Source organism: Stenella coeruleoalba, assembly GCF_951394435.1.
Source record: "Stenella coeruleoalba genome assembly, chromosome: 1".
Lineage (NCBI taxonomy): Eukaryota > Metazoa > Chordata > Mammalia > Artiodactyla > Delphinidae > Stenella > Stenella coeruleoalba.
In genome coordinates this window covers 182,936,539-182,952,751 of record NC_137169.1, presented here as the reverse complement: position 1 = coordinate 182,952,751, position 16,213 = coordinate 182,936,539, and the positions used below count along the sequence as shown (strand labels likewise).

General features: G+C 38.7%; 1 protein-coding gene across 2 annotated transcripts in view; it reads left to right on the top strand.

Annotated features, from left to right (window-relative positions):
- KLHL20 (kelch like family member 20) overlaps window positions 1-16,213 on the top strand; it is a 77,423-nt gene that overhangs the window by 46,628 nt on the left and 14,582 nt on the right. For both annotated transcript variants that reach the window (XM_079939872.1, XM_079939873.1), the window contains 2 exons: window positions 3,150-3,333; window positions 11,885-12,028. In XM_079939872.1, the coding sequence (XP_079795998.1) occupies window positions 3,150-3,333; window positions 11,885-12,028 (328 nt within the window). The remainder of the gene's footprint in view (window positions 1-3,149; window positions 3,334-11,884; window positions 12,029-16,213) is intronic.

Below are 16,213 nucleotides of genomic sequence, written 5' to 3'. Positions count from 1 at the left end.
AGTAATCTCATAATTTCATATTGCTGATTGGGTATCTGATTCCTCTACTATATTTTTAACTACTTCAGAGCAAGGACCATTTCTGATTTATTTTTGTAGTTTCCAGATTGTATAGCAATCTTGTCAGAGCAGGCATCAATAAAGATTAATTGCATGCTGTTGATCCTGAGGAACACTAGTGAGAAATTAGCATCGACCCATCATGATTAATGGAAAAGGAAAATTGGAAAACAATAATGGATTGCTAATGTCAGTTTGTGCATGAAAGATAACCTATTTTTATATTTTTAAATATTTATTTATTTATTATTTTTGGCTGCGTCGGGTCTTAGTTGTGGCATGCAGGATCTTCGTTGCGGTATGTGGGATCTTTCATTGCAGCACGGGCTCTTTTTTTTTTTTTTTTTGCGGTACGCGGACCTCTCACTGTTGTGGCCTCTCCCGTTGCGGAGCACAGGCTCCGGATACACAGGATCAGCGGCCATGGCTCACGGGCCTAGCTGCTCCGCGACATGTGGGATCTTCCCAGACCAGAGCATGAACCCGTGTCCCCTGCATCGGCAGGCAGACTCTCAACCACTGCGCCACCAGGGAAGCCCCAGCATGGGCTCTTTGTTGCAGTGCACAGCCCTCTCTCTAGTTGTGGGGTGCAGGTTTTCTCTCTGGTTGTGGCGTGGGCTCCAGAGGACTTGGGCTCTGTAGTTGTGGTGCACAGGCTCCAGAGCATATGGGCTCTGTAGTTTGCAGCACATGGGCTCTCTGGTTGAGGCACATGGGCTCAGTAATTGTGGTGCGGGCTTAGTTGCCCCGCAGCATGTGGGATCTTAGTTCCCTGACCAGGGATTGAACCCGTGTCCCCTGCACTAGAAGGTGGATTTTTTACCACTGGACCACCAGGGAAGTCCCACAATAACCTATTTGTAAATAACACTTTTTTAAAGTTTTTCTGATTATAGAAGTGAATACACATGAAATATAGAAATATTTGTTAACACAGGAAAACATAAAGAAGAAAAGTTAAATCGTCTGTCACCTCTTTTACACTATTAAACTAAAAGTTTCCTTTTTCATTTGTAGAGAAAAACCATTAGGTCTTTTTCTTACAACTGTATTGGTTTTCCCTGCTTTCTCAGTCTTTTTGTGCTATCCAGATCTGACCTCTATTCTTGAGTGATACTGTTCCACTGACATTATTTTAGATCTTGACCCACCTGTCTCTACTTAAAACTTAATCCTTAATTTGCTTTGGTTTTTATTGCAATTTTTTCATTATCTTTGGAATGCCAAATTACCAGTTCTCACTTAACTTTGGAAAATTGAGTCTTCATTTCTTCATCCTGGAAGCCTAAGATCAAATCTATAATCTCAGTAGTTTTATTACTCAGCATTTTACTCCTACTGATGTCTTCTGGTTTGTCCTCTTGTTTTCCATTAGGTTTCTTGATGCTTCTCAATTCTGTGCTTCTTTTTTGTTGGGGATTTTTTTTTTTTTAGTATTCGGTTCACTGATCCTTATTCCAGACACTTTGTGAAAGTTGCCTACTTTAAGGTAACACTTTTTGATCAAATCTGTCTGAAGTAATTCTTTTCACAGTCAACATCTCACGCATATAAAACTGTATGTCACCTTTTCAGCAATATTTTGTCTTAAGTACATCACTTAACACAAATTGAGTGTTCTCACAGCAGAAACTATGCATACACTTTATCTTGCTAAGTACAGTGTACTGGCTTGTAATAATAACTTAGCTAGTTCTGTCCCCGTTATGCCATCACCTGCTGCCTTGGAAATCATAATGCACATAAAATTGCCATGAGGCAGTGGAATTGAACAACTTTTTCCTTTGCTTTTTTCCCCAGGTCACAGGAAAGGTTTAAATTTGATTTCCTAACGGCCTATTTTTTTTCTTTAGTATCAAAGAACACAGATTATGAAGTGATATTAACTTGATTTGGAGCCATGTAATCCAATAAACAGCTGGTTTTAATAGCTTTCATTATAAATTGTGCCTGAGGTTTAATAATTAGGCTGTTTGATTTGTCTCAAGTGCTTATAACCCTCACATTTGCAGCCAAATTTTATGTTGGAAGTTAAGATGTTTTCTCTGATATTGAAACTCCAGGCATATATCCCAGAACAGAATTCAAATTTAAGCCAATTAATATAGACAAAACTTACTGTGATTTAGTATTAGTTGAATATCCTAATTTAAATGAAATCATAATAAAATAAAATGTATACAGCATATTGAGATTTGAAATAAGGAATGAGTTTTCAAATCCACCAGAAGAAGGTTAGAAACATTCGCATTTTATTCTGGCTCAGGAAGTTATTGAGACCTCCAAGAAACCATTAGTTTTCAAATGTTTTGAGGTTAAGTTATCCTTCGACTTCACTTTTTAAGCTCCAGAATCTAGCTCTTATTTTAGATTGACATAGAGATGATTTTAAAGAATAACAAATTAAATTTATCTGCTATAATTACAGTTTTTTTCAGGGAACACTCAGAGAAGCTTTATTGAACTCAGTTTGAACCTGTTATTCTGACTATTACTTACTTATGAAAAATGTAATTTCTTCAAAATGTTTTCTGATCCTGAATGTCATGTTGGATATTGTAGAATTCAGTACAGACTGCAGATTAAACAGAAGGCAAAACATTTTATAAGTCGTAAGAATTTTTGTATTATTTTTAGTCACAAGATGAGGTCATGAGCAGATGAGCCGAAATCCCTCTCCCCTAATAGAATAAAAGAAATTTTTTTTTAAAACAGGCTTCTGAGGTATGGTTCTTCTTTTGGTTTTTGATAATACATTACATTTATGTAGAGGCAACAGTCAAGCCCTAGTTTTCTAACTAAATTCAATGTTTTGGCCATTAAATGCCACATTACTTCCCAATATAATTTGAATTGGTGTCCTTGCCCTCCTCTGTAAAATGGACCTAATACTAACTTATTTAGAAAATTCTAAAGATTATAGCAATCCCAGTGGAATAAGTAAAAATCATAACTTATGTTTTAACCTGCTTCTAGAGGCGTTTGGTAAGTCCAAGCATTAGGACTTAACCAAATAAAAGTTAGCAGTGAGTGATACATTCTATGCTTTAGGACAGGTATTCTCCTGACCATTTCTGTTACTTCCCCAGTTGGTGGTTGGTGCAGTGGAGATGCCATTTCCAGTGTTGAACGATATGATCCACAGACCAATGAATGGCGAATGGTAGCTTCAATGAGCAAAAGGCGATGTGGAGTTGGGGTCAGTGTTCTTGATGACCTGTTATATGCAGTAGGAGGCCATGATGGGTCCTCTTATCTCAATAGTGTTGAAAGGTAAGTAGGGTCAATTTGAAAGTTTTTTCTCTCCTATTCATATTGTTTTGTTTGAGATGTTAATTAGAAACAGATGTAACCTGTTGCTTTAGTTTTGTGTCTGTGGCACTAGCTGGCAGCCTAGACCGCTTACTGTGACATACAAGTCCTTTATGATCTGACCTCCACCTGTTTCTCCAGTCTGTCTCCCTTGGCACACCACTATTCCCTAAACACGCTAGTGCAGACCCACCAAATTGTTTGCAGTTCCTTAGACATGCTGTCCTCTTTCGTGCCTCTTTGCCTATATATATGCATGCTGTTCGTTCTTCCCTGGAATATCTTTTCAAGATTCAAATGTTACTTCTTATATAAAGCCGTCTCTGGCACCATAGAGACAGGTTAGTTACTCAGTCCTCTGATCTTTCACAAGTATTTTGAACATACTTGTACATATCACATTGGCTGTAACTGTTTATTGAAATGTCTTTTCCCACATCTGTGACAATGCCTGGCATATTAGAAACCTACAATAATTTATTTTTTAATAACTTCTAGCTTCTTGTTCTCATCCAACCCTTTTTTATTCAGCTGTGTTCTTGATACTTACCAAACATATCTATGAAACCCTGCAGCATATCAAGATCTAGAGATACAGATTGTATAGTTGGAAAGAAAAAACAACAACAACAACAGAGGGATCAGCTCCATAGAAGTTAAAAAAAGCACACTTAAAAACAAATTGAGTTAACTAAATAAGGGTGGAAATGATTACAGATTTACAACTTAATAACAGTGAAGCCCATGAATATCAAAATGTGTGGTCTGCAACTAAAGTAATATTCAGAGGCAGATTTCTATACATTATAACTTATGTGCATTCATTTGAAAATAAGAAAGACGGGAAAATAAATCATGCTTTTAAATAAAAAAGTTATGAAAAGAGCAACAAAACCCAAGAAAATAGAAAGAAGAAATTAACTGGAAAGAAAAGTTAATGAAATTAAAAACAAATATATAGCTACAAAAAGAGCAATTTGATAGTATTTTTTTAAATTAAAAATGAAGAGGGGGACCTTCAAGATGGTGGAGGAGTAAGACATGGAAATCACCTCGCTACCCACAAATACATCAAAGATATATCTACAAGTGGAACAACTCCTACAGAACATCTACTGAATGCTGGCAGAAGACCTCAGACTTCCCAAAAGGGAAGAAAATCCCCACGTACCTGGGTAGGGCAAAAGAAAAGAGGAAAAACACAGACAAAAGAATAGGGATGGGACCTGCACCTCTGGGAGGGAGCTGTGAAGGAGGAAAAGTTTCCATACACTAGGAAGCCCCTTCACTGGTGGAGATGGGGGGTGGGGGGGAAGCTTCAGAGCCACGGAGGAGAGCACATCAACAGGGGTGCAGAGGTCAAAGCGGAGAGATTCCTGCACAGAGGATCGGTGCCTACCAGCATTCACCAGCCTGAGAGGCTTGTCCGCTCACCCACTGGGGAGGGTGGGGGCTGGGAGCTGAGGCTTGGGCTTCGGAGGTCAGATCCCAGGGAGAGGACTGGGGTTGGCTGCATGAACACAGCCTGAAGGGGGCTAGTGCGCCACAGCTAGCCAGGAGGGAGTCCGGGAAAAAGTCTGGACCTGCCAAAGAGGCAAGAGACCATTGTTCTGGGTGCACAAAGAGAGGCAATTCCTTCCCTCTGTGCCCACAGAAGGCAGAGCACTGCCTAAGCAAGCTCCAGAGATGAACGCAAGCTGCGGCTATCAGCTTGGATCCCAGAGATGGGCATGAAATGCTAAGGCTGCTGCCGCCGTCCACTAACAATCCAGTGTGCAAGCACAGGACACTATCCACCACCTGCCGTGGGAGCCTGTGCAGCCTGCCACTGCCAGGGTCCCGTGATCCAGGGACAACTTCCCCAGGAGGACACACGGCATGCCTTAGGCTGTTGCAATGTCACACTGGCCTCAGCAGCCACAGGCTCGCCCCGCATTCCCATTATGACTACCGTACCCCTCCCTCCACCCAGCCTGAGTGAGCCAGAGCCCCCTAATCAGGTGCTGCTTTAACCCCCTCCTGTCTGGATGGGGAAAAGGTGCCTCAGGTCTTGGTGGGGAACAGATGCCTAAGGGTGACCTACACACAGAGGTGGAACCAAAACCAAAGCTGAACCCCAGAAGCTGTGCAAAGAAAGAAGAGAAAGGGAAATTTCTCCATGCAGCCTCAGGAGCAGTGGATTAAATCCCGACAATCAACTTGATGTACCCTGCATCTGTGGAATACCTGAATAGACAACAAATCGTCTCAAAATTGAGGTGGTGGACTTTAGGAGCAACTGTAGACTTAGGGTTTGCTGTCTGCAGCTGATTTGCTTTTGATATTTATGTTTATCTTAGTTTAGTTTTTAACACTTGTTATCATTGGTGGATTTGTTTATTGGTTTGGTTCTCATTTTTTTAATTATTATTTTTTATGTTAATAATTTTTTTTTATGTACTTTATTTTATTTTACTTTATTTTTTTCTTTCTTTTTTCCTCCCTTTTCTTCTGAGCCATGTGACTGACAGGGTGTTGGTGCTCCGGCCTGGTGTCAGGCCTGAGCCTCTGAGGTGGGAGAGCCAAGTTCAAGACACTGGACCACCAGAGACCTCCTGGCCCCACGTAATATCAATCAATACTAAGACCCAGCTCCACTAACAGAGAACTATGCAGCTGATGAAGCAGCAAGGTAAAAACCCACCAGACCAAACAAATGAAGAGGGAATAGGAAGTCTACATGAAAAAGAATTCAGAGTAATGATAGTAAAGATGATCCAAAATCTTGGAAATGGAATGGAGAAAATACAAGAAACGTTTAACAAGGACCTAGAAGAACTAAGGAGCAAACAAACAATGCTGAACACCACAATAAATGAAATTAAAAATTCTCTGGAAGGAATCAATAGAATAACTGAGGCAGAAGAACAGATAACTGACTTGGAAGAGAAAATAGTGGAAATACTACTGCAGAGCAGAATAAAGAAAAAAGAATGAAAAGAATTGAGGACAGTCTCAGAGACCTCTGGGACAACATTAAACGCACCAACATTCGAATTATAGGGGTCCCAGAAGAAGGAGAGAAAAAGAAAGGGTCTGAGAAAATATTTGAAGAGATTATAGTTGAAAACTTTCCTCACATGGGAAAGGAAAGTCAATCAAGTCCAGGAAGCACCGCAAGTCCCATACAGGATAAATTCAAGGAGAAACACGCCAAGACACATATTAATCAAACTATCAAAAACTAAATACAAAGAAAAAAATATTAAAAGCAGCAAGGGAAAAGCAACAAATAACATTCAAGGAAATCCCCCATAAGGTTAACAACTGATCTTTCAGCAGAAATTCTGCAAACCAGAAGGGAGTGGCAGGACATATTTAAAGTGATGAAAGGGAAAATCCTACAACCAAGATTACTCTACCCAGCAAGGATCTCTTTCAGATTCAAGAGAGAAATTAAAACCCTTACAGACAAGCAAAAACTGAGAATTCAGCACCACCAAACCAGCTTTACAACAAATGCTAAAGGAACTTCTCTAGGCAGGAAACACAAGGGAAGGAATAGACCTACAAAAACAAACCCAAAACAATTAAGAAAATGGTAAGAGGAACATACATATCGATAATGACCTTAAATGTAAATTGATTAAATGCTCCAACCAAAAGACATAGACTGGCTGAATGCATACAAAGACAAGACCCATATATATGCTGTCTACAAGAGACCCACTTCAGACCTAGGGACACATACAGACAAAGTGAGGGGATGGAAAAAGATATTCCATGCAAATGGAAATCGAAAGAAAGCTGGAGTAGCAATTCACATATCAGAAAAAACAGAGTTTAAAATAAAGACTGTTACAAGAGACAAAGAAGGACACTAAAATAATGATCAAGGGATCAATCCAAGAAGAAGATATGACAATTATAAATATCTATGCACCCAAAATAGGAGCATCTCAATACATAAGGCAAATGCTAACAGCAATAAAAGGGGAAATCAACAGCAACACAATAATAATAGTAGGGGACTTTAACATCCCACTTTAACCAATGGACAGATCATCCAAAATGAAAATAAATAATGGAACACAAGCTTTAAATGACACACTAGACAAGATGGACATTAATTTTTATGTATAGGACATTCCATCCAAAAACAACAGAATACTCTTTCTTATGTGCTCATGGAACATTCTCTAGGATAGATCATATCTTGGGGCACAAATCAAGCCTTGGTAAATTTAAGAAAATTGAAATCATATCAACTATCTTTTCCGACCACAATGCTATGAGACTAGATATAAATTACAGGGAAAAAACTAAAAAATCCAAACACATGGAGGCTAAACAGTATGCTACTAAATAACCAAGAGATCACTGAAGAAATCAGAGAGGAAATAAAAAAATACCTAGAAACAAACGACAATGAAAGCATGACAACCCAAAACCTATGGGATGCAGCAAAAGCAGTTCTAAGAGGGAAGTCTATAGCAATACAATCCCACCTCAAGAAACAAGAAAAATCTCAAATAAACAACCTAACCTTACACCTAAAGCAATTAGAGAAAGAAGAACAAAAAAAACCCAAAGTTAGCAGAAGGAAAGAAATCATAAAGATCAGATCAGAAATAAAACAAAATTTATAAACCATTAGCCAAACTCATCAAGAAAAAAACGGAGAAGACTCAAATCAACAGAATTAGAACTGAAAAGAAGAAGTAACAACTGACGCTGCAGAAATACAAAGGATCATGAGAGATTACTACAAGCAACTATATGCCAATAAATTGGACAACCTGAAAGAAATAGACAAATTCTTAGAAAAGCACAACCTTCTGAGACTGAAACAGGAAGAAAGAGAAAATTTAAACAGACCAATCACAAGCACTGAAATTGAAACTGTGATTAAAAATCTTCCAACAAACAAAAGCCCAGGACCAGATGGCTTCACAGGCGAATTGTATCAAACATTTAGAAAAGAGCTAACACCTATCCTTCTCAAACTCTTCCAAAATATAGCAGAGGGAGGAACACTCCCAAACTCATTCTACGAGGCCACCATCATCCTGATGCCAAAACCAGACAAAGATATCACAAAAAAAGAAAACTACAGGCCAATATCACTGATGAACATACATGCAAAGATCCTCAACAAAATACCAGCAAACAGAATCCAACCGCACCTTAAAAGGATCACACACCATGATCAAGTGGGGTTTATCCCAGGGATGCAAGGATTCTTCAATATATGCAAATCAATCAATGTGATACACCATATTAAATTGAAGAATAAAAACCATGGGATAATCTCAATAGATGCAGAAAAAGCTTTTGACAAAATTCAACACCCATTTATGATAAAAACTCTCCAGAAAGTAGGCATAGAGGGAACCTACCTCAACATAATAAAGTCCATATATGACAAACCCACAGCCAACATCGTTCTCAATGGTGAAAAACTGAAACCATTTCCTCTAAGATCAGGAACAAGACAAGGTTGCCCACTCTCACCACTATTATTCAACTTAGTTTTGGACGTTTTAGCCACAGCAATCAGAGAAGAAAAAGAAATAAAAGGAATCCAAATCGGAAAAGAAGAAATAAAACTGTCACTGTGTGCAGATAACATGATACTATACGTAGAGAATCCTAAAGATGCTACCAGGAAACTACTAGAGCTAATCAATGAATTTGGTAAAGTAGCAGGATATAAAATTAATGCACAGAAATCTCTTGCATTCCTATACACTAATGATGAAAAATCTGAAAGTGAAATAAAGAAAACACTCCCATTTACCATTGCAACAAAAAGAATAAAATACCTAGGAATAAAGCTATCTAAGGAGACAAAAGACCTGTATGCAGAAAACTATAAGACACTGATGAAAGAAATGAAAGATGATACAAAGAGATGGAGAGATGTACCATGTTCTTGGATTGGAAGAATCAACATTGTGGAAATGACTGTACTACCCAAAGCAATCTACAGATTCAGTGCAATCGCTATCATACTACCAATGGCATTTTTCACAGAACTAGAACTAAAAGTTTCACAATTTCTATTGAAACACAAAATACCTGAATAGCCAAAGCAATTTTGAGAAAGAAAAATGGAGCTGGAAGAATCAGACTCCCTGACTTCAGACTATACCAAAAAGCTACAGTAATCAAGACAGTATGGTACTGGCACAAAAATAGAAATATTTATCCATGGAACTGGATAGAAAGCCCAGAGATAAACCCACGCACATATGGTCACCTTATCTTTGATAAAGGAGGCAGGAATATACAGTGGAAAAAAGACACCTCTTCAATAAGTGGTGCTGGGAAAACTGGATAGCTACATGTAAAAGAATGAAATTAGACCCCTCCCTTAAACCATACACAGAAGTAAACTCAAAATGGATTAAAGACCTAAATGTAAGGCCAGACACTATCAAACTCTTAGAGGAAAACATAGGCAGAACACTCTATGACATAAATCACAGCAAGATCCTTTTTGATCTACCTCCTAGAGAAATGGAAATAAAAACAAACAAATGGGACCTAAGGAAACCTAAAAGCTTTTGCACAACAAAGGAAATCATAAGCAAGACGAAAAGACAACCGTCACAATGGGAGAAAATATTTGCAAATGAAGCAACTGACAAAGGATTAATCTCCAAAATATACAAGCAGCTCATGCAGCTCAATATCAAGAAAACAAACAACCCAACCCCAAAATGGGCAGAAGACCTAAATAGACGTTTCTCCAAAGAAGATATACAGATTGCCAACAAACACATGAAAGGATGCTCAACATCGCGAATCATTAGAAAAATACAAGTCAAAACTACAATGAGGGAGCTTCCCTGGTGGCGCAGTGGTTGAGAGTCCGCCTGCCGATGCAGGGGACACGGGTTTGTGCCCCAGTCCGGGAAGATCCCACATGCTGCGGAGCGGCTGGGCCTGTGAGCCATGGCTGCTGAGCCTGCACATGCGGAGCCTGTGCTCCGCAACGAGAGAGGCCACAACAGTGAGAGGCCCATGTACCGCAAAAAAAAAAAAAACTACAATGAGGTATCACCTCACACTGGTCAGAATGGCCATCATCAAAAAATCCACAAGTAATAAATGCTAGAGAGGGTGTAGAGAAACAGGAACCTTCTTGCACTGTTGGTGGGAATGTAAATTGATACAGTCACTATGGAGAAAGAACGGTATGGAGGTTCCTTAAAAAACTAAAAATAGAACTACCATATGACCCAGCAATCCCACTACTAGGCATATACCCTGAGAAAACCATAATTCAAAATGAGTCATGTACCACAATGTTCATTGCAGCTCTATTTACAATAGCCAGGACATGGAACCAACCTAAATGTCCATCAACAGATGACTGAATAAAGAAGATGTGGCACATATATACAATGGATTATTACTCAGCCATAAAAAGAAACGAAATTGAGTTATTTGTAGTGAGGTGGATGGACCTAGATTCTGTCATACAGAGTGAAGTAAGTCAGAAAGAGAAAAACAAATACTGTATGCTAACACATATATATGGAATCTAAAAAAAAAAAAAGGTTCTGATGAATACAGACAGACATAGAGAATGCACTTGAGGACACGGGGAGGGGGAAGGGTAAGCTGGGACGAAGTGAGAGAGTGGCATGGACATATGTACATTACCCAATGTAAAATAGATAGCTAGTGGGAAGCAGCTGCATAGCACAGGGAGATCAGCTCGGTGCTTTGTGACTACCTAGAGGGGTTAGATAGGGAGGGTGGAAGGGAGATGCAAGAGAGAAGGGATATGGGATATATGTGTACGTGTAGCTGATTCACTTTGTTATACAGCAGAAACTAACCGAACATTGTAAAGCAACTATACTCCAATAAAGATGTTAAAAAAAAAATGAATATACTCTTTGCTCCATGATTCTGCTTCTTATCATCCATTGCACAAGGAGAAATATACAAGGGTGATCACTGTTTTTAATAACAAAATGTCACAATGTAAGGATACATCAATAGAAATATGATTTAAATAATGTATGGCACACACAATATAATTAGATAGTTCAAAAGAGAAATCTAGAGCTATATCTATTATGAATAGATCTCAGAAATATATTGAGTGAAAAAGTAATGCATAATATGTGGCATTACTTATGTACCTGCTTGCATATAAAGAAATATATATATATGGATAGATATATACCTATTGAAAAGAATTTTATCGAAAAATCTTGAAGGATGTACATCAAAACAAAATGGGAAAAGAACAGAAGTTGGGTGGAACTCAAAGAGAATTTTAGCTTTGTCTATAACATTCTGAAAAAAATTTTTAAAGAAAATATATTTATATGTAACTTTTTAAGTAAAACTGAATTTTAAAAACTATATATAAATTAGACTATCACATATTTAGTTATTTATCAGCCTATATTTGGGGAAAGAATATATATATCATATTATATATCATTGCATGTATAAACATAGCCCTCTTTGTGTAATACGAACTGTGTTCTTGACGTGTTCTCTGCAGGTATGACCCCAAAACAAACCAATGGAGCAGTGATGTTGCTCCTACAAGCACCTGCAGGACAAGTGTTGGTGTGGCTGTGCTTGGAGGCTTTCTCTATGCTGTGGGTGGCCAGGATGGAGTGTCTTGCCTCAACATCGTTGAGAGGTGATTTTTTTAAAGTCATTTTCAGTTTTTTAAAAGAAACAATTTAGGACACTAGGGATTCACTATTCTGTAAATTTCCCATGGGCTTTAAGGAAAAAGTTTTCAGTTAACTTTAAAGTCTAGGAAGATGAAAGATATAACCCAATTTTTTAAATTATGTGTTACACTGACTGAGCCTAACATTGAAGTGTTGGAATCATATTTTAAATTTCATTTTATATATGATATCAAGGATACCACTTCTGAAATCTGTTCTGATTTTTTTCCCCCAGTAATTGGAATGACTTTGCTCAGACTTCCTCCAGAAAGAATGATTAAAGCAATAATTCTTTGTGTAGCATACCTTATAAAAACTCCAAAGTATTTTGTATGTGGATTCTCATTAATTCTTTTTTTAAGTTTTTATTTATTTGTTTGTTTGTTTATTTTGGCTGTGCTGGGACTTTGTTGTGGCACGCAGGGTCTTTGTAGCAGGGCTTCTCTAGTTGCGGCGTGCAGGCTCAGTAGTTGAGGCATGCCGGCTCTCTAGTTGCGGTATGTGGGATCTTAGTTCCCCAACCAGGGATCAAACCCAGGCCCCCTGCATTGGGAGCATGGAGTCTTACCCACTGGACCACCAGGGAAGCCCCTGGCCCCTCTCATTAATTCCTGAAGTATACTTGGGGAAATCTTGGTGGGTTGCCATAATTTACTGTATACTTTTTTTTTTTTCTTTTTCTCTGCGTTCAGTCTTTGTTGCTACACATGGGCTTTTCTCTAGTTGTGGACAGTGGGAGGTACTCTTCCTTGCCGTGTGCAGGCTTCTCATTGCAGTGGCTGCTCTTGTTGCAGAGCACGGGCTCTAGGTGCACAGGCTTTGGTAGTTGTGGCTTACAGGCTCTAGAGCACAGGGTCAGTAGTGGCGCATGGGCTTAGCTGCTCCACGGCACGTGGGATCTTCCCAGACCAGGGCTCGAACCCGTGTCCCCTGCATCGGCAGGCGGATTCTCAACCACTGGGCCACCAGGGAAGCCCCTATTATCAGATTTTTTGAAGCAATACTTTATGCCAGAAGAAAATGGAGTAACATATTTTAGATAGGGAGGGTGGAAGGGAGATGCAAGAGGGAGGGAGATGCAACAAAGAATTCTTTGTTGGGTGGGGGAGGGGCTGTCCTGTGCACTATAGGGTGTTTAACAGCATCCTTGGCCTCTACTGATTAAGTGCCACTAGTACATGCCTGGTTGTAATAACCAAAAATGTCCCCAGACGTTGCCACATGTCCTGGGGGGTGGAGTTGGAGGCACAATCACCCCAGTTGAGAACCAGTTGTGCTACAGCCATCTAGTCACTAGGAACCCTCAAAATTGACCAGCCAAGATGGCTTTCCAGGACAGGGCCCACACTTCTGGGAGCAGAGTCAAAATTGAGCAGAACAAGGACAACAGATACAGTGAAAAGAAGGCCAGGTTAAAAGTAGGAGTATTGAATAAAGCCAATACATCTCAGGAGGCAAACCACTATATTTTTTAATGCTACATGAAAAAAAAAAAAAGAGGGAACTCCATGAAACTGGAAATATTAGCACAAACCACTCTTTCTTCTAAGAGTTCAGGAAAACTCATTTCATGTAAAAATGAGCAACAGAAAGGTGTTGAGGCTAGATCCCATTAAAGTTAATATATGAAGAGAAAATAAGCAGCAATTACGTCTCTATAGAGAATGAAAGCATACCAGAAAGATACAACTACAGAACAGATCAAACTATAATCAACTATTTCAAAAATATGCTAAAAGGCATTAGGAAAACAGTGCAAGATATGAAAACACACAAGTCAGAATCTGAAAAGCTCAGAAATGAGATGACAAAACTCAGAAAAATACTAGAAATGTTAAGAAAAAATCACTGTAGAATGAAGGGTTAAATTAGAACAAATGAGCAAAACAGATAATGCCAAAAGACAAATAGAAGGTGAAAAAGAGGAAAGTTTTAAAGTCAAAAAGAAATAAAGAGGTAAAAAGGATTTGACAGACAGCAACAAATATTGAAGACAGGTAAAAATCCACTATACAGATAATAGGAGTCCATGAAGAAGAAAATGAAAACAAGGGAACAGAGCAGATGCTAAAAACTGTGATTCAAAATTATTTTCCTGTTGTAATTTTTTAAAAATTGAAATGGTTTATTGAAATAATACACTATATCCTCTGAATACTGACCCAGAACAATGAACACTAAGATATATTCTAATAAAATTACTGGACCTTGAAGAAAAAGGAAAAAAATCCTTTAGTTATCAACAAAAAAATACATGTTACTTATAAGGGAAAAAAATTTAGATTATTATCAGATTTTTTTTTTTTTTCCCGGTATGCGGGCCTCTCACTACTGCGACCTCTCCCATTACGGAGCACAGGCTCCGGACACGCAGGCCCAGCAGCCACGGCTCACGGGCCCAGCCGCTCCACGGCATACGGTATCCTCCCGGACCGGGGCACGAACCCACGTCCCCTGCATCAGCAGGCGGACTCCCAACCACTGCGCCACCAGGGAAGCCCCTATTATCAGATTTTTTGAAGCAATACTTTATGCCAGAAGAAAATGGAGTAACATATTTTAGATATCCAAAGAAAATGTAAGCCAACGATTTTTTACCTAGAGAAACTTACCTTGAAGTATAAAAGGCAGAGACAAACTGTTAACATGTAAGAAATCAGGAAATGTTGTTCCCATGAGTTCCTGAGGAATCTACTAGAGAACAAGCTTCAGAAAAATTACTAGAGAGAGACTGACAGAGGACTAATAGTGAACATGAAACATACAGTAAATCTGAGAACTATGACTAAATAAGGGTTATAAGAGAGTGTAGCATGCCCTGGCTGTATCGTCACTCAATGTAAATTAGTTCAACTATTTTTTAAAGTGGGGGAAGAATGGGAAGAGATATGCAGAAAGAAATTTTAATTCTCAGGAATAGTGAAAAGATAATATTGCTATTTTAAGACTGCTATGTGTATAATGTGGAATACAGGAAATGAGTATAGGTTATTCTGATTCTGTCCTCTTCTGTATCCTTGAAAACCAGGAAGATATGGAATAATATGGATGTAAAATAGAAGAGTTTAAGTAAAACACCTTGTGCTGAATTTGAGTTAAATTTTTCTCAAAAAAAATTATATTCTAGCTCTATCAACTGAAGAGGCGTAGAAATAATGACCAGCCAAGTCAGTGAACATCTCCACTCCCTGACTGTCTTGAAATTCCTTTTCCCACTAAAAGAAACCAGGGCTTCTTAGAGAAATGTCTGATTCCAGATTTAGGACAGGGAATGTATAGATGAGCCTGGACCATCTTTTCATACCAGATAGCAAGCAAGCTATCAAAGACTACTAGATATCAAAAAGATTCAAGAGTCAATTTGAAGATGTTCCACTGGCCAAAGATGATACAATTTTAACCTTAAAAGAGATAATTGTAATTGATTAAAATCCAATAAGTATATTTAAATCTATGGGTTCCTGTTGATATTTTAAAAAAACCTAATTAGTTACCTTTGGAAGACTTTATTATCTTGAAAACTAGTAAGCATATATCCAGGCTTTCTTTTACCAACTGTATCGCATATGAATTGGGTAATAAAATAGTAGGAAACAGAGGCAGAGAGAGAGAGAGAAAGAAACAGAAGCAGAGAGAAAGTGAGAGAGAAGGAGAGGCAAGGAAGCGGGGAGAGAGAGAGGATCCGTAGGTAAGAGGATTGTTTCTTTTTATAAAGTATTCCAGCAAAAGAAAATAAAGGATAGAATATCACCATATTGCAACACTCAGTAAATTAATGCACCTAGTAATTAATAACAGCTCCTAACACACCACCTTCTGTAGTGTTGCCAAAGGGACCAAACGTGGTTTGATCTAACCTCTGAATCCAGCTGCCAGTTTGCAGAACATACAGAGGACAGGCCAATGTGTAGAGCTGCACTATAAGTGTACAGTCGATCAAATCCATATTGTGGGAGAAGTTGCAGGTCAAATGCCCAGGTTCTAAAACATGAATTCTGGGAGTGGGGGAGGGAGAAGGAGAATAGAGGAAAAACCTGTAGAAAAAAGGAGACTTTTTAAAAATATGAAAAAGTGGTCCAGTTGTTAAGACCCCGCGCTTCCATGGCAGGGGGCACGGGTTAGATCCCTGGTCGGGGAACTGAGATCCT